This window comes from Eretmochelys imbricata, chromosome 3 (genome assembly GCF_965152235.1).
Source record: "Eretmochelys imbricata isolate rEreImb1 chromosome 3, rEreImb1.hap1, whole genome shotgun sequence".
In the NCBI taxonomy this organism is placed as follows: Eukaryota; Metazoa; Chordata; order Testudines; family Cheloniidae; genus Eretmochelys; species Eretmochelys imbricata.
Window position 1 is genome coordinate 173625704 of NC_135574.1, and position 19596 is coordinate 173645299.

General features: G+C 38.3%; 1 protein-coding gene across 1 annotated transcript in view; it reads left to right on the forward strand.

Annotated features, from left to right (window-relative positions):
• The window catches only part of CAMKMT (calmodulin-lysine N-methyltransferase), a 341515-nt gene that overhangs the window by 317696 nt on the left and 4223 nt on the right, over positions 1 to 19596 (forward strand). Inside the window, exons 9-10 of the mRNA XM_077813858.1 lie at positions 7477 to 7540; positions 14957 to 15088. Coding sequence (XP_077669984.1) covers positions 7477 to 7540; positions 14957 to 15088 — 196 coding nt within the window. The remainder of the gene's footprint in view (positions 1 to 7476; positions 7541 to 14956; positions 15089 to 19596) is intronic.

Here is a 19596-nt window from a genome sequence, read left to right on the forward strand (position 1 = left end):
CTTACATAATTCATATTTGTTTTTGATTCTTTAGATTGCCGTAACAGAATAAAAATGTTTCTATTCTGAGGCATGTAATTATTGTAAGAGTCCAAATTCTGAACATAATGACTTCACAGCATAGTTGAATTCAGCAGATTTCTGACTCTTACTAAGAAATAATTAAAAGGAAAAGGGGTGGAGGGGTGGAAGAAACTGTTTATTGTCTTTCTAAACAATGCACTTTTAAATTGGCTTCTCAGAAACATTTTCACTATGTTTGGTGGTGGGGCATTGCTTTTGTTTTTTTTAAAGAAAATTGTTGGGGGGGGTTTTCAGAAAAAATATTGATTTTCTTTAATAAGGGGTAAAGAGTATTTATTCATCTTTCGTCCTTTATGGCTACCTATTTCTTGGCTTGCACTGAATGCAACAGTGCTTCCTTTCCCTTAGCATTTAATTTCATAAAAGTTCTTTGTTCCCAAAAAGGACAGAGATGGGTTTCTAACTAATCGCTGATAATGTGCCTCAGAGATGCATCATCTGATTAAAATAAGGAGCTAAACAACACCATATGATTTCAGCAAGTAATTTAGTAAATGCCTTCCTCACCAAATATTAGACTGGATACTCCAGGTTTCATTGCACAGATGAAGTTAATGCTGGGCAGGATTAGATCAGATTAAGTATGAAAGTCAGATCAGAGTGCTGGCGGACATGAGCAGGAGGGCAGTAGTCTTCTCGGAGGCTTAGACAAGGCTCGCATATGGATGTTCTCCAGATTATGTGGGTGAAGCAAGGTCTTGCCAAGAGATTTAGAGTTAAATTTGTTCTTCACACAAATATCAAAACAACCTGGCTGTGCCATCTCTTGTATTCTTGATACTCACACCATGTCATCCTATTTGTACTGGGGAGAATAGCAGAGGGAGCCAGACTTAAGTCATTTTTTCATTAATATTCTTGCCTAATACTCCACCCAGCCTGTTTGGAAATAGTGTACTTTCATTAGGAAACAAAGGATCATACATGACAGATAAAATCCTAATGCATGTTCAATCTCTGGGTTTTGTACATTCATTTTGAAGCATTTAAGATACAGGTAAGTGAATAAATATTTATAGATTTTTAATAAATAGCTACATGAGGGTTCATTTAAAACACAGATTTTTATACACAAATTACCTTTATATTTAGTGCTCCTAGTGCCAAAATGCAAATATACACCCATTCTTTAATAAGCATGAAATCACTGTAACATTTCTCACTTTTTAAAAATCATTGATTCAATAACAGAAACTAATAATTTACCCAATATGTTACCAGAGTTAGTTAAAAAAATGTAGAATACATTTATCAAAATATCATCTTTTTATTTTCATGTTTTTCTCTCCCAAAGTAAAGAATCACCTCAGAATTGCTGGAGTTATTTTAGTTTTCTGAGTTTTGGGGCTGCCATTCCAGAGGAAAAGAAATCACTTTCCATAGAGTTCTTCAGGTGACACCTAAAGTATGCAGTGATAAAAATAGGTAGAATAGATTGCATTTAGACCTATCACATAGGTCACTGTCAGTCGATAAAATCTGGGATTAGAATAGAGAAATATAAAGTAAAAATCTGAGTTCAAATATTAGGTACATGGATAAAATCTATGTCTGGTTCTCTGAATAGCTAACCAGTGGTACTGCTTGATCCCATTTACATGAAAACAAGCTCTATTCATTCCAAACCCACACTGAGGTTCAAGTAAAAATATACATGATTACAACAAGCAGCAATTTGTTTATATTCTTAAATCATTCATATATTCATATATTTACATTCAAACATTCATAAATCTTCTGTGCAGGGGTGGAAAATAAGTTATTTCCCTGAACAGACAGCCTATTAGTTCACAGCTACATTTAGTAGCCCAACTTGATTATAAAATAAATAAGAGGCAAACTGTGAAAGCAAGTTAGTTAACCATTCAGGGTTTTGACAATAAAAAATAGTTTCATGGTTCAGCAGTTCCAAATAATTTGCAAAATGTCACCTTTGAGATAAAAATAAGGGGAAAAATATTGGAGAGGCCATATCTGTGGTAAAGATGCTCTTGAAAAAACATCAGTATACTGGAGTATTTTACTCTTGTATCCCTAATCTCAGGCTCTTGTGGGGGAGAAGGGGACTTCTCAGCCCACAGGACTTTCAGTGGCACATGTCGTGGGGTGCAATAAATGCAGGCACAGGAATTGTAAAAGTGAGATTGAATAGAATAGAGGAGAGAGAAAGAGATGGGTCCACTCTGTACAGGCCACAAAGAAGACTCTTCTTAGGTTCTTGAGTGCCCCAGATTTCTGGACTTACTGAAAATACAGGATATATTATTTTCCTGATTAAGAAAAAATGAATGTGATGTTATTTTTTTTAATTAAATGTCAAAGAGAAACTTGGGGAGGGTGAGGTTGACGTCGGGGTAAAGGGAAAAATCATTGGCCTTTCAGTTTTCTGTTGTAAACAGCTACGATTGGACTATAGGTTCAGACTAAGCATATCGGTAGTCCCATCAAAATCAGTGAGACTATTCCTGTGTCTAGGCACATGCATAAGTATTTGCATGATGGAAGCCTAGGGGCCCAAATCCACATTCCTTTCACTGCCAAATTTCCCCCTGAAGTCACTGAGGGTTGTGATTCACTGGGAATGCAGGATTGAGCTCCAGTTACTGATTGACTTCATGACATTGGCGTGTAGTATACTGTATTTAATATAAGAATTCCTTTCTACCGGAATGCAGTAAGATCTCTGTCCTTGAGTTTAGAGTAACGTGTCATTGTTCATTTTAAGATTACCTTTGTACATGCATTTCAATTGCAGTGAAATCTGATGGTGTGGAAATAAGAATTTTTTTACCTAATGAATGTTTTTCAGAGTATGACAGCTCTACAGTTGAAGCGGCGCAAAAAGATAAATGACTCTGTACATTAGGTGCTGCAAATGATTGCAAGTCATGTCTGAAGTACCATTTGTAAACTATCCCGTTGTACTTAGCTTTTGCTGCATAAGCTAAAGGAAAAGAGAGTTGACCTGATAGCCTATAAAATATAAACATATGCCCACTGTTCAGAGGCACAAGTAATACTAAGACCCAAAAAGATGGGATAAACCGTATCAGCCTTAACCTAGCTGAGAATTCTTTACTGTTTTTCTTTGTTGTAGCTTACCATTACTTCCACACAGTTTTTGTGTAAGCATTTTTTCTTGTTTTAATGGTAGGTTTTCTTAAAAGGAAAACATTCAGAAAAAAAGAGTTATTTTAAAAAAAGAAAAAGAAAAGATGGAGCTGACAAAGGTGGCCTATAATTCCATATAGATGTAATATAATAACCACACTGGCTAAGAGCCAGTAACCCTACTCCAGCTTCTTTACTGCTTGGACCAAACACTTCTGTCCTGACCTGTAAAACGCTTGTGTTCCTATCCTGGGTCTCTGCTATCAGAGACTTCCTATTACAGAAATCTGAGGCATTTTGTTTTGTGGACAAAAATTCATTAGGAGCTTGGTTAAGAAGACTATCAAACCACTGATGAGCTAAGCCAAATTTGAAGTGCAGTTTCCAGAAATGAAAGACAAGTGCAATAGACCAGCATATCACTTAATTCAGGGGTTCTCTGAATTTTTTTGGTGGCAGAATGCGCCACACTGACACTTTTTCCTAAAATTATTTATTTTTCCTAAAGTTAATAAAGTAATATGCACATATATACATCCAAATCATTGTAATTTATTTATGTAAGGTTTTGGGTTTTTTTTTTGCAAACTCAATAATAAAAATAATGCACAGTTATTTCTACTCTTTACTGGATCTAACAGAATAGAAACACAAATAAGGTGCTTTGCACAGTTCTTGTCTTTTGTTTCTTTTGCTTTTTTTGGTAAAAGCGGTTGTCTGTACAACAATTCTGAAGTAAATTTAAAAATGCTTTGACATAATAGAAGTCCAAACAATAATGAAAACCATATCTGGGTGGCTTGGGTCTGGGGAGGGGAGGCATGGCTGTGGCTGGGCCTGGGCTTCTCCGGGCAGGTGATGGGGCTCGGGGCTTTGGATGGACTGGAGCTTCTCCGGCTGAGGGGGGCAGGCACTCTGGGCTTTGTCCAGCCTGGGGCTCCTCTGGGCAGGTGTGGAAGGGATGGGGGGGTCTCGGGACTTCAGCCAGCCTGGGGTTTCTCCGGCCGAAGGGGGGGCACTCAGGGCAGTGGGCTTGTGGCTCCAGTCACATGGGGGGGACAGAAGATCTCAGGGCTCTGGCTGCTGGGGGTGGGGAGCGGGGGCAGAAGGGGTGGAGTCAGGGGCTAGCCTCCCCAAAGGGGGGCTCCACCCACTGCCCATGCGTCCGCCACTCACCCCCTCACCCCCTCTCCTGCTGCTCACCTCTGGATCCCTCCTCAGTCCCCCACGCACCGCTTGCCTCCTCTTACCCCCCACCTGCTGCTCGCCTCCTCACTCCCCTGCCACAGACACCCTCCTGCCCACCAGCAGAAGCCCCAGTCACTGGGTGGCTCACTGCTCATGTCCTCACTCCCCTGCTCGCAGCCAGACCCCCACCCACCTTGTCATCCTGCTGCTGGCTCGCCGCTCACCTTCCTTACTCCCCCGCCACTTACCCCACCGCTTGCCTCCTCCTCCCCCCGCCTCCTCACTCCACCCCTGCTTGCCTCCTCACTCCACCCCTGCTCACCTCCTCACTCCCTCGCTTGCAACCAGACCCTTCCCACCCTCCTCTGCTGCTGGCTCACCGCTCGCCTCCTTACTCCCTCGCCACTCACCTGCCACTCACCTCCAGTCACTGGAAATGTACTAGTCCTAATGTACTAGTCCTAATGCCAGACAGAATGACCACAAACAGGATAGTGTGAGGGAGAGGGAATTGTCTCCCTCATTCCATCCCCAGCAGTTGCAATGTTCATAGGTGCAATTTTGGATTCACTCAGTGAAGAAAACTCACATGGCTACTTCTGAAGCTTTAAAAGCTTTGTTTCTCTTGGTGGTGCTTTTATGGCTTCAAAATAGTGTACAAGCTTTCATGCCTCTGACAAGCAATTCTAGAGGCATCCCACAAATTCTGTAAAATTCTGGAGCTTGCCATGCAGGCCCAACCCCAGTGTAGTCTGACAGAACCATACTTTACTCATTGAATCAGGAGCACACTCTTCAGCCTCTCAGCCAAACAGTGAATTCTTAATTTACTGTATCTCCTCTACTGAATTCTAATAAAATCTTTAAGAGTGGGGCTAATGGCTGCGGGGATTGGTAACGGGAATTGATAGTTTTGTCACTTCTCAGATGCTCAGCCTCAGGAATTGTTCTGAATTTCACTACTGCCCGCAGCTCTATTTCTGCAGAATTTAAGCTTTCATTTTTTAAAAAGGACAATATTAGAAATTGAAGGCCTAAGGTATCTAAACTACTTATACGGTCCCCATTACAGTAGTATCTGGGCACCTCATAATCTTTAATGTATTTATCCTCACAACACCCCTGTAAAGTACGGAAGTTTTACAGATGTGGCACAGAGAGACAAAGGTTCAGGTTCTCAAAGATATTTAACTCCCTAAGTTTTTGTCTACACAGTAATTAAATAGCTATGGCTAGCCTGGTTCAGCTTACACCAGCTCATGGGACTGTAAAATTGCTGGGTAGACATTCTGGCTCGGGCTGGATTCTGTGTAGACATTCTGGCTCTGGATCCCACAAGCAGGGAGGGAAGGTCCCAGAGCTTGGGCTCCAGCCCAAGCCCTAAAGTCTACACAGCAATTTTTAGCCCTGCAGTCCGAGCCTGTGAGCCTGAATCAGCTGACCCAGGCCAGCTACAGCTGTGCTGTGGGTCTTTTATTCCAGTGTAGATGTACACTTTGTAACTTTCCCAAGGTCACATAGAAAGGCTAGGGCACAGCAGCGAATTGAACCCAGGTCTCATTCCCAGGTCCCTAATCACTGGATCATAATTCCGCTCTATCCTTCCTCTAAATAAGGCACCCAAATACTAATATAACCTGATTTTCAGAATGCTTGGCACTTCTAGAAATCAGGCCACTTTTATGTAGGTACATAACAGATGTGAAAGTTATGGCCAAAGTTCCTAGTGCTGAGAGTTTGAAGAAAACTCTTCATATGTGAACTGATTCAGGACTGTCTGCCTGTATCTCCAGACACAGAAGTAATGGCTCTGAAAGCTTTGTGATCTGCCCCCCTTCATCGCAATGGGGTGTTGACTCTGAAACCTAATAATGATTTAAAGTCAACATTATTAACTATGTTATTATTGATAATTTTAGCAGAAATATCTAGCTATTCTGGGATTGTGGACAGAGTATGGGGTCAGAGATGGTGTCTGAGTACAGTGCCATCATCTTTTATTATCTTTCCTACACCCGCTCTAATTTTTCAACTGTTGTAACCATTTCCTCCTGCAGGGAGTTGGATGGAACTTCAGTGAAGTTACTGAAATTAGTAGAAATTGTTGAAATTGTGAGGAAAAAAATAACATTTCTGTGACCTGCTTGACACAGTTCTTTAGACAGGAGCCTTTCAAATCTAGGTCACTGATATGAATGCAGGCCAGGGTAGTAATTACTGAAAAGCATTACCATCTGATGGCCATTCATGGGCCATTGGAATTGCACTTGCAGTCTCAGTTCATCTCTAATACACAGCTATCTACAGATATCCAATATGAGTGATTAGCACCCTTTTTGGCTGTCTCAACACATATGCTAATGAATTAATGGGCATGCAGAATGAAGTACGTCTCAGCTTTAGGGGTAGTCCCTCCAGAACAGTGCTGAAGCACATTGGTAGCACCTTTTGGGGAAGCTGTCTTTTCTGTACCCATTCTGTGGATAAATAGAAGACTCCAGTCTTGAGATATGACAATTCTGCACTGACTCTCTTTGCTCTATTTGAACAGTCCCTGTCACAATGGGGCCCTGGCCTCTAGAAGCTACTGTAGCATAAATAAATAAATTAAATAAACTGACTATAAATATTTTAAAAGAAAAGGGGGAAAACCCATGAGTAGGACACTAAATGCAATGTAGAGTAAACTTAAAAAACAAACCAACCCTCTACTTGGTAGTCAGACCTTTCTATACAAAGGAGCATGTGAAATGCTAACCTTGCATTACAGTATATTGATCCTGATTTCTGATATCCTAGCTATTAAAAGACAAGCGTATATGATCAGTGAATTCCTGTCACATAAAGAACTCTTTCATGCCAATATTTTGGCTTTAGCTTTAGATAACATTTATTGCAAGCTTCAGTTATGTTTGTTTGTTTGTTTGTTTGTTTTCTATTAAAAAGTACATGAATTGGAAGGCAATTTAGATCTCAGTTCCTCCTTTTCAGTATTGTGTAAACATACGTAATTAGCCTTGTATTTATCTGCATTAGTATCATTAGAATTGAAAACCCATTTTAATCTGGATTCTGTTCTCTTCTCAATGTCAGCCTGTTTCTGGACCGGTACAGAGCTAGCCTTGTTGATGCAATAAAGAGATTACTCCAACCCAGTGTAAGTATGTTTCTATTTTCTCCTGAACACTGGCTTCAGAATAATTAGTCTGTGCACAATGATTGAGGGAGTAATGGAATGGCAGGATTAATGTCATGTAATACTTTAATACTTATTATGTCCAACTTCAATTGAGTCTTCTAATCTATCAGATTCTTTCCTAATCATAAACTAGGAAACTTCTTATACTTGGCCTTCTGATAAGGAACACAGTGGGTAGTAAAATAAATGAAACCGCTTCAAAGATAGCATGAGATTATTTTTATCAAAGCGTTTCTTGAGTATTTTCCTTTGATAACAATGTCTTCATATTAAAGTAAAAGTATAATATTGAAAGTTTTTATGTTAGCTTCTGTCATTTATAATCCCTTCAAGAGTAACCTTTGCCACTGTGTATATATTTATTGTGAAGGAACATTTTTCTTTTCATTTCTGTTTATATTAAATGAATAAAACCCTTAAATATATCTATAGCACACAACTTGTTTTCTTCATGAAATAAGCCATGTATTTACATATTATAAATGTTAGGGAAAATTAAAGCGAAGCACTGTATGAAATGCTACACACATTTCTACATTTATTTATGTGGGTGAGGAAATTGCTCTGTATATATAAAAGCTTAATCTACCAGACTGTTATACTAAACTATGAAGACGCAGAATCAAAAGGAGGAATTAATATGCATATACTTAAAATAAACTTTAATCTCAAGAATTAAAAGCCCTAATTCTACAATATAAAATATATATGGTGAATGCTTTCCATAGGCATTCAAAACATGATCTAACTGCTTGCATTTAACGTGCTAATCTTCCATAAGAGAAACCTCCCATTTTAACATGAAAACCAATGCATGTGAACAAGGCTTTTTCTAAACTGTATTTTAAAAACTCTATTCTGCTTATTTTTTCATATTACACCAATTTCTTCTATTAAAAAATAGACACATAGACAAAAACCTGATAAGACATAAGAAAGCGAATAATTTTAGTCGCGTAAGTAATCCCATTCACGTCTAAGAGTGACTGGGGTTCTATTCTTGGCTTTGCCACAGACTTCCTCAGTGGCCTAGAGCAAGTCACTTAGGACTAAATCGTTGTACTGCATATAAACCAGTGGGGCTGTGTGTCCAGGAGCAAAGGAGGAATGTGATCACAGTGAAACCATTGGACTGGCTGTAATATGAGCACTCTCTACCTAGTGAGGCCAGATCTGTTGGTGGCATGGAAGGACCATTGCTTTGTCCTCTCCCTTCCCCTTCCGGGGAAGCTAGCATTGCTAGCCTTAGTGTCTGGTCCCTGCATGGGTGTACAAAGTAAGGGGCAGGAGCTCTTTTTCCCCTGCTTCCCTAGGTTCTGGTCACAGTGTATCCCTTAACCTCTCTCTTTGTGTCTCAGTTTCCTATGTATAACATGGGGATAACACTACTTACCTCAAAGGGATGTTGTGAGGTTTAACTCATGATGGGTCCAGTTCAGCAAAGCATTTAAGCATGTACTTAACCCCGTTCCTGTTCAGCAAAGCACTTACGTGAAATCTCAAATTCCATTGAGCCAATGGGACTTTTACACATGCTGCATAGGGAAGAACAGAAGCATGTGCTTACATGCTTGACTTAGTCATCATTCTAAACAATGTTATTTACATGAAAAGAAAAACAAAATGAACAATTAATTCTTTCATCAGTTATAATAGCCCTAAAATATGTAGTTTCATCAGTACTGTAGCCCTAAAATTCTTTCATCAGTATTGTAGCCCTAAAATATAAGTCTTATGCACTAGCTACCATGGAATTTCACAGATTTTCTTTAAGTTCAGTATTACCCTTTCTCTTAAGTCCCTTAAATTAATTAGTCTGTTTCAACCAAGAAAACCACTGTATACTTAAAAGTTTATGTGTGGCCAAGCTGATAAAGACTCAAGCCAGAATTACATCAACATGGAAAATAAGAACCATCTTTAATAGTGTCCAGGTGAACCAGCAGCACAAATCAGAGATGCAAGAGTTTCATGTTGTATGTTAAGCCATGTATCATCACATCATTCCTTCTATAACTTTTAATAAAGGACTTCAGGGAGAATAATGGACAATAAAGCTAAAATGAAAATTGAGGTAAGCACAAAATATGGGTATCCCTATTAAGCTGACTGGAGGGGGAATTCAGCATAAGCAATAAATCCTAATTTACCTTTTAGAAAAATTATTTTCCCTCCATTTATGAAATCCCCTGGCACTTCCTGGTTCATTAAACACATCCCAAGATCCCTCATTCTTTGATAATACTTATATTAGAAGATTCATGGTATCAATCATTCACAGAATGATGCATTCTGGGACAACTTTAATATTGTCAAGAAATACCAGCAGATTCCATGGGGTGGGAAGGAGAATGTTTAAAAAAATCCATAGTTTTTGGATGATAAACCATATAGACTAACATAAACCATAAACTCTCACAAAAATCCTTTCCCATACTTGGATCCAGATGGTAGTCCCTTTTGTCTATTTGGAAATGAGAAACTACAATGAAGAGTCATAGATAAGGCACAAGGGCACATAATAATTATACAATAAATTATTTCCTTGCTGTTGGAATTCAGTTATAAGAAGGACATGACATTGTAGCAGAGGGAAAACCAGAAACAAATTTGAGAAGGAGTTTGATCAGCAAATTGCGTTCCATACAGTAATGCTACATATTTTATAACCAACTTCTCACTGATAATAGAATACTTCACAAGTGGCTGTGTGACACCAATTCCTTAGCAACACAGATGTCAGGCACTGGAAGCCAAGGATGTAATGTAAACTGGCATTATTCATACTTAAATACTATCTTTAAACTGCAACCAACAGGTTGTCTTTCAAAGTCTGGTTTAGAGGGCTTGGGTATAAGTAGGGTACACCAAGAAAAGCTACAGATTTATGGGTGCTACAATATTGAAAAGCCAAAGAAACTGCATTGCTGCAGAATTGTTAAGAATTCAGGAATCTTGTAGAATTTATGATATTTTACTTCAGAAACTAACCACAACTTACTGCACGATTTCAAACCCCTGGTTATATCTAAAAACACTGTGAATGTAAATGAATTAGCTCAGGGCATAATTCTTCTTTACACTAAGGTCACTTTGCACACTCTGGCAGTGTAAAGTGGCCATAAATTACATTTACACTCACTTTAAAGCCCTTTAGCTGTGCCAGAGCAGTGTAAAGTGGTCACTGTGTGACTGAGAATTAGGATATGTCTATACTTAAAATGCTACAGTGGCTGTAGTCCACCTCCCCAGACAATGATAGCTAGCTCAAGGGAAGAATTCTTCCATTGACCTTGCACTGTCTACACCAGAGATTAGGTCTGCATAGTTGCATCTCTCAGGGGTGTGGATTTTTCGCTCACAAGAGATATAGCTTTGCTGATGTTAGTTTGCAGTGTAGACTAGCCCGTAGGCTCTCAGTTTTTATGTTGGCAAATTTCTTTTGAATTGATAGGTTTAAATTTAATGCCAATAAATGGCTTTATTTTACCACTTTTTTTTGCTTGCATTGAAATATGTTTTTAATTTTACTGTCAGAACATTTATTGACTCGTAAATTTCCTTTATAACATTGCAGTTATTTTGGCTCTGATCCAGCAATGGTCTGTTCCTGTGGAGTCCCAGTGAAGTCCATGGAACTCTATGTCAGTGTAAGGTTCTGCCTGAACAGAGCAGGCAGGCTTGGGACCTTAATAACTAGTGACAAATAAACCAGTAATTAGTTACAGGGACAGTCATCTTGAAAATCACACTTCTGTCTTGTTTTTATCTGCTTGCATTACAGTAACACCTAAAATCATTATAACTGAAAGAGATTAGAGAGGCGGAAGTATTTTTTCAATTTTTCACTTCTTGCATTTGCTAGCACTTTGATCCTAATTTAGGAAAACATTTAAGCAAGTGCTTCACTTTAAACTCACTTCTTGAATTGGGGTCTTTGCATCTAACCAATTTCCCTTTTTCCCCTATATGATCAGTGAATTCCCATTGTTGTTTTTGTTTAGGAACAGCAGAGAGAAAAACTTCTTTTTTTTTTTAAATTAGCAGGACGGCTCAGGTCATTTCATCTGAAGCTACTTTTTAACCCATTTTTTTAAGTTGCCTAGATTTCAAGATTGTAGTGTCCTTTTAATAGACCAAAGAACAAAGTTGTTATTGGTCTAACAAAGCAATTAACCACAATACCTATTTGTTTTGAAGGGATTATTCTAGTTATAATCCTAATCAATGATTTGTTGTAGCATTTATCAGTTAAGGACCAGATGCTCAGATAGAGTAAATTGGGATAGACCCATTGAAATCAATTGAGCTATCCTGATTTACACCAGGGGAAGCTTTGGCCTGAAAAGTCAAATGTACTATGATTTAGATAAAATGTCATTCACATTTTTGAAGTTTTAATGTATGGTACAACTTTTCAACCCAATTCAGACAGGTTTTTAATATGGTGTTTAGTTCTAGTATGTTCATTCTAATATGTTTTTTTGGATTTAATTTGAAAGGGATTAGTTGACATAGAATGTGAAAGGAATGTCTTCATAGAATGCTGAGTCTAATTTTAAACTGTACTGATAACATTATTGTGTGAGTATTGCATTCTCATAAAAATTGCTGGAGTGTGGGCTGAGGGAAACAGTATGTTGGGGCCTGGCTCTGGCCAATCCTCCATACAAGAGGTTCCGCATTTCTTTCCATGTGCCAGCTAGCGTGTTCTGCGGTCAGCAGGCTCAGACCCTGAGTGGAGGAAGTGCTTTGCAAACAGTACCCCAATGGTGAAGGACCTCAAGAAGATAAGAAGTTCCAAAGGGTGTCCCTGTCTTCTGTAACATGGAGCATTATCAGGGTGGGAAGATCTTCAGTTGAAGACCCCCCTTAAGAGAAGACTATTTAGATGTGTGACATTGAAGAGGGTCGTGTGATACTAAAATGTTAGGAAGGTTTGGCACATTTCACTCTGATTGTGCATTTCCTTTTGTTTAATGTTTTACTTCACAATCTGGGCTCATATTCTGACCTCAACTTTGCCGGGGCAATTCCACTGACTTTCTCTGCACCCAGTTACACCTTATTATTAGTCATGGAATAATAGAAAAAGTGTCAAAAGACTTCTTAGGTCTACTTGCCCATCTGTTTGCTGATTGAGGATTATTCCTTACAGTACATTTTCTAGTGCACTGTCAGATCTAATATGAACTCTCTCTAGAGTTGGGGCAGTCACTCCTTAATTTAGGAGACTATTTACTGTTTTGTAGACCTCACTGTGAGGATGTTTCCTTGATATCTGACCTAAACATTCCTTTTCCTAATTTCATCCCCTTATTCCTACTTATGTCTTAACATACCATGCTAAATAATTCCCTCCTTAGTATTTACACCCTTTAAATATTTGTAGACCTCGTTCTTGTTCATCTTAGTTGTCACATAGCCTAGCTAACTATTTATCAGTCCCTCCAGCCGTTCCCCTCACCACCACTACACCCTCCTTCGAGTTTCTGATAATGTGGTTCCCAGAACAAAATCCAGTATCAGGGTTGCCTACAGTTGTAGAAAGAGAGGAAGAATAGTCCAGGGGCTACGGCACTAGCCTAGTCCATAGGAGACCTGAAGTCAAGTCCCTGCTTTGCCACAGACTTCATGTGTGACTTTGGGCAGGTCACCTCGGCTCTCTGTGCTTCAGTTCCCCCCTCTGTAAAATGGGAATACCTTAGGGTGTTAGAGGATAAATACATTAGAGAATGTGAGGTGCCACATAGGTACTTTAGCTGTCTAGATAGATAGAACCTTCATTTCCATGATGTGCTGTCTCTGAATATGTGTTTATACATCTCAAAGTTACATGAGCCACATTACACTGCAAGCACATATCTAATTTGATGTCCACTATCACCATTAAGTATCTTTCAGTGTTACAGCTTTCCAAGATCTTTCCATTCTCTTGAATTGTTCTGACCACTTTTTCCCCCAGACATAACTAGCATACATTTCTCAAGCTGACTATCAATTTGTTATGTCCTGTTCATTTTTCTGACTTATCTAGATCTCCATTTATTATTTCGTTGTCTCCTTGGTGATTACTGCACCCACCTCTCAATTTAGCATCAACTGTGAATTTCATTAACATGCTCTTTAACCTCCCATTAGTATCAATGTTAAATAAAACAGGACCTACCAATGAACCTTGTGGCACCCAACTAAATAGCTTCTTTCAATTCAATACATTGTTGTTTAATGTTAACATTTGTTTAGAGTGATTCAGCCAGTTTTCATTCCATGTGACAGAATTCATATTGAGCCAATCTGAATTAATTTTGCAAGCAAGATTTCAAGAGATGCTTTAGCAAGTGTCATAGCCTCTGGACTAAAATTTAGTGTTGCTGTGGGGACGGAGGAAGAGTGTCTAAAATCCATCACATCAGAGTAAAGTCTTGTGTGTTCTCTTCATACAAAAGGATGAACAAAAATTTAGTTAATGGACCTTCTCGTATTGCCCGGACATGAAAAATGGCCAGATTGTCTTGAATGATTCAACATTTCTGTGCATGAACATTTTTGTTGGCAGTTTTGTTGTAGCCTTGTTGGTCCACGATATTAGAGATAAAGTGAGTGAGGTAATATTTTTAATTGAATCAAGCTCTTGAGCTTACACAGAGCTCTTCTTCAGGTCTGGGAAAGGTCCTGGGGACTAGAGATCCTTTCCAAGACCTGAAAAAGAGCTCTATATAAGCTTGAAAGTTTGCTGCTTTCACCCACAAAAGTTGGTCCAGTTAAAGATATTACCTCACCGATCTTGTCTCTCTGTATGAACAGTAAGCTGTGTTTGAAATATGATTTGCAGATATTGGGCCAAATTGTTGAGGTGCACAGGTGATGTAAAGTACGTATTTTTATACAAAGATTGAGTCTGATTCTCCTCTAACTTCTGCTGGTTTTACACTGTTGTAATTCTTAATTTAACCAGATATAAGAGAGAGGAAAATCAATCCCGGTGTTTGTATGATGCCTTGCAATCAAACAGATGGATTTTGCCAGTGCAATCAAACAGATGGATTTTGCAATGTATGTATGTGATAAATGATTTTTCTGTGTTTTATTTAAATAACATAGAGTAACAGGTATTGTGTGAAAAGGATCAAACTTATTGCAATTGGCCATTTTCGGATTAAAATGTTTATTTGCGGCCTTCTATTTTGCAGTCCTTTAATCAGAGAAATCATGCACATTCTGAACAGTTAGATTTATGAATAGTATATAAATGCTTTTCCCAGGGAAAAATTACTTTTTCAGCAGGAATATATTAAAAGATTACTCAGGGTATGTTATATCTGGTTCTCTTCCAATTTTAAAAATGTGTAAATTCTCTTTTTAATGTTCTAGGGGAAAGCAATGGTATTTGCTCCACTCAGAGGGAATACTTTAAACCAGTTTTGCAATCTAGCTGAAAAAGCTGGTTTCTCTGTCCAAAGACATGAAAATTATGATGAACATATTTCGAACTTCCACTCCAAGGTTAGTTTTCTGCTTGTGTTAGATAACACTTTAATCCGCATTGCATTTTGAAGAGATCATGGTCCTTTTGGCAGGTAACCTAAATGTTTGATTAAAGTACTCCTTAGGTGTGCTGTTTCTGAACAGCTATTTGGTATCTGATTATTTTGTGTGGTAGAACCATCCTTTATCTTTGCCTCTCTAGAAGAGTTTTACAGAAGCATCTCCTGTTTACCGTTTTTATATAACCAGTCTTTTTATTCAGTAGAGTCTAATTTATGGGATCCATTTCTTATTTTTATTTGTTGGTTAGTCACCTATATATATCTGGCAAACTAACATTTACATTTTAATAAAAAGCTTGCAACTTTTAACTAGGTTAAATACTGAAATAAATAGGAGGTGAATGTCTAATTGTATCATATCATAACTTAAATCCTTATCTCTGGTTGCTTTATGGCTGGGTCAGTTGGCAGCTTCAAACTGCTAAATCTCATACAGAATTTCACAGTTGTGGGGTTATATGTCAGATTGAGGCACTACAAGATTTAGGTCAAAAGCACTTATCTGAGCGTGGTTTCTAAGCTTACTTACATAAAGCTACTGTTATCAGTCTCTTTTTTTATTATTTATAGGTGTAGGGTAATACAGGACACAGAAACGAAGGTATTTCATAAAAAACTTTTTAGGAATCTTATTTTCCAGTACACATGCAGCAGTGCTTATCAAAATCATATTATTACTTGCATTTTTTAGATCACTATTTCATACCTTAAAGAAATCCACTGTGGTGGGCCCATTTGACCTCAGATATTACTTTTAACCCCTCACAGTTTTGCAAGTATTTCCCATGCAAAATACAGGCCTTCTCAGAATTTAATCTTGATTTCCTTGTGGGAAAACAGCTAAATGTTTTAGATACGTACCCCTGCACCATAACATAGGAATTAGATTATATTAGAAATATATATGCACATGATATTCTAAAGGAAAAGGTCAAAGTATTTTCTTTGATTGTGTAATTTTCACATTAATAAACTTCTCCTGTCAAAACTGACTAGCTACATATACACAAAATCACATAATTTAACGAAATCGATGCAGTGGGCCTGATTATTGTCGCACTTACATCAGCCTGTTTTACATCAGGCTAACTTAACTGACTTCAGTGGAGTTACTCCTAATTTACATCAGCATCAATGAGATCAGAAAATCAGGCCCAGGGTCATCCTTCCCAGCCATCAACTAGCACTTTTTCTTCCGTCGTCCCCTGGAAAGGGATGCAGTTTTTCTCCCGTTGTTTCATGGTGGGCATAGTTTTTCTCCCTTTGCTCCCTGCACCCAGATCTCCAGCCAGGACATCTGGGAGAAAGAGCTCTTGGTATCTTCACCCAGCAATTGGCTCACAAATGAAGTGACTTTTTTATTCCGCCGTGAAATGCAAACATATTTTATCTCTCTTTCCTTTTCTTCTGGTGTGAGGAAAGAAAATCCTAGGGACATTTCACTGCATGGGTGCATTCTAATATGTGCTCTACCTCGTGCCACAGGCTAGACACAAGAATAATATTTTGTTTATTATTATTTTTTAAATTATGGGTGTCTTAACCTCATTTGAAAACATAAGAAATATAAACTTCCAAACTGGTTTTTTTTTTTAATGCACTTCTTGTGTTGCACATTTTTGTGCTATTTAAGAGAGGGCCTCTTCAGTATTTGCTGATGTCCAAATCCTGATCTCTCTTTCTGTCATCATGATATCTAAGTACAAAATGCCTCTCTGCCAAAGGGCTTTGTGTAGGGAATTACATAATGGTTCAGGGATGAAATTCATCCTCCTCTCCTCTCTCTCGTCCCACCCCCATGTACTCATGCTCAAAATTGGAGGCAAGGCTGGGAGTGCCTGTGCAACCTGGCCAGGGCCACTGGGTCAGCCTGTAGATGGAGGTCTGGTGGATCTATGTAGTTCACCTTGAGACAAGGTCCACACCTCCTGCATGCCCATGAGAGCTAGTATAGAGCTTGGCAATATAGTACAGAGAGAGCTGTGGAATCTTCCTTCAAGCCTCTTGGCTTTCCAAGTCTCCTAACTCAGTGGAAATGTGATGATACATCTGTTGTATTTCTGTCTTCCTTAAGCTCTGGGAGAGAGTGCAAAAGTTGGCCCTAAGACAGCATTGTTTATCTTTTACAGTGCAGTAGTTACAAATAGCAAACAGATTTTTGCTTCCTTTTCATTCAGAGGACAAGAATATCAACTGCTTCGGGTTTCAGTGCTGCCTCTAGCAAGATGGTGCATCGTGTCACCTGAGCAAATGGGAACATAGTCTCCTTGCGTGCAATAAATGAAGGCAAACACAGTTACATTTCACAGAATATATACTGAAATGACAGTGTATAGTTATAAAATATTGTATACAGTGGGCCAGATTCCCAGATAGAGCTATGCTGATTTATATCAGCTGAGAGTAAGACTTGGTTGTTTACTTTTCTAGTTTTTATAATCTAAGAAAACCTAAAATTCAGTGCTCATTTTCACACAAAATATGGGTAAATCTCTCCCATAATTTAGACAAGACCATTAAAAAAAAGGCCCTGGAGGGTGTGGTAGATTAATAAGCATCTTCCTGAAGACAGAGTATATTATAGAGAAATGACGAGCCAGAAAAAAACTGTTAATTATCTCCATGTAAATCAAAAACACTCTGTTTTAAAGAAGCAAACATTTTTGCAGAGTATTGATCCAATAATTGAACTGATGTTCTTTTTGTCACTTGAACCTTTGTTGTATTTTTACATTCATGCTTAAAAGTACAGTTTAAAAGTTTTGCATGGTTAGCAGGAATCAGTTTTCTTCACATGTGTCTCCTTCCAAACCTCATCTTTCCCAGGATGAGTTTGCTCCCAAATGAAGGATAGGCGTTTTCCTTCAGGCTTCATGTTATCCTCTTATCCCTACTGTTTTGGAATAGAGCGTAACCAGCTGGAGAACTGTAAGAAGCCTGATAATGCAGCTATTTTCTGCTGTCCCGTCTTAATCTTGTTACACAAATGGTCATGAAGAGATTCATGAATTTTAATTTTGCCCTCTGTATTAGTGCCTCATGTCACTCATACACAGCTGCCTTCTATGGGGAGTTGTTCACCCCTCCTCCTACAACAGGGGGAAAAATTAGTTACAATCTTGGCAGTAGAGCAAGTAACAAAAAAAAAAAAAAAAAAATCTCCACAGATTTAGGCAACCACCCATGAAGCTGATTAACAGTCAGTGATCAGGAGGAACAGCTTTGCCTCTTAAACTTTTCACCTCTCATTGTTAGCTGTGAAATTTTATTTCCGTTAAAAAGCAAGCCTGTAATCAAAACTGTGCCATTCTACACTTTATGCCAGTGCTTTAGTTAAATTGTACCCACATCACGGAATCAGCCTGTTCAGGAGGCAAACAGCATAAGGTAGGGGTATGTTTCTGAAACATTGTTTTTTTAATTTGTACTTGCAAAGAAAGACAAATACTTTTTACCTATATTCAGGCTAGTTGGTACATAACTATGTCACCTTGAGAATATTAAGTATATAATTTATGTTCTATAATGATATGCCTTAGGAAATATTAACTTTAAATGTGAATAAAAATATTCTCAGCCTTTTATACTATCTCATTTGCATGTATCTATATTTCAATCACTTTTCGCCCCAAAGTTTCAGGAGCTTTTCCTTCCTAGAAACTATGTTGTTGTGTATATAATGAAAACAGACTTGGAAAGGCTGTGACATGAGCTCAGGACATTATGTCAAAAGAATGGTCACATTGCACCTCTGCTTATCTATTCAAAATGCCACATTACAAGTGGCTGGCGCTTATAATCTGTACGGTGTGCTGTTGATAATTGTGGATACTGTAAAGGGTAAACAGTAAACAGTGGATACTGTAAAGGGTAAACTCCTGCTGCTGCTATTCACCCTGTAGGTCTGAGCGTGTTACATCCAATTATGAGGTAAAGCACAATGCTGCTAATAGCAGCTATGTAATTTATTTCAGTCCTAGTAGGCACTGTTTTTGCCTACAAAATTGAAAAATTGTTTTATTCACAATTTGCTTTTTGTTCATTTGTATAAAAAGGTGCTTTTTCATTTCACAAAATTATACTCATTAATTGGGCACAGATGTGCAACCTTGGTAAATGGAATTACTCTTACAATGCATAACATTTCATATTGAAACAGGTATTTTCAAACTGTTTTGTATGTGTTTTTAGTACTCTGACCTTACATTTCCACTTACACTGTGTTACAGGTTATAATATATTTCCGTGTGGCTTTTTATTTATTTATTTAGCATCCCTGTCTCTTCTGAGAGTTGAGGTGCATCTGGACTCTGATTAAATACTGTAACGGATCCTCTATGCTGGCCGCCAGAGGTCACTATAGAATCCAGGTTAAAAGTAGCATGGGGGCATATGGTTTCTGTCACATCCCCAAACAAGATTTATTTAGCCTATATATTACTCTGGGGGCTTTCCTGTATAGAG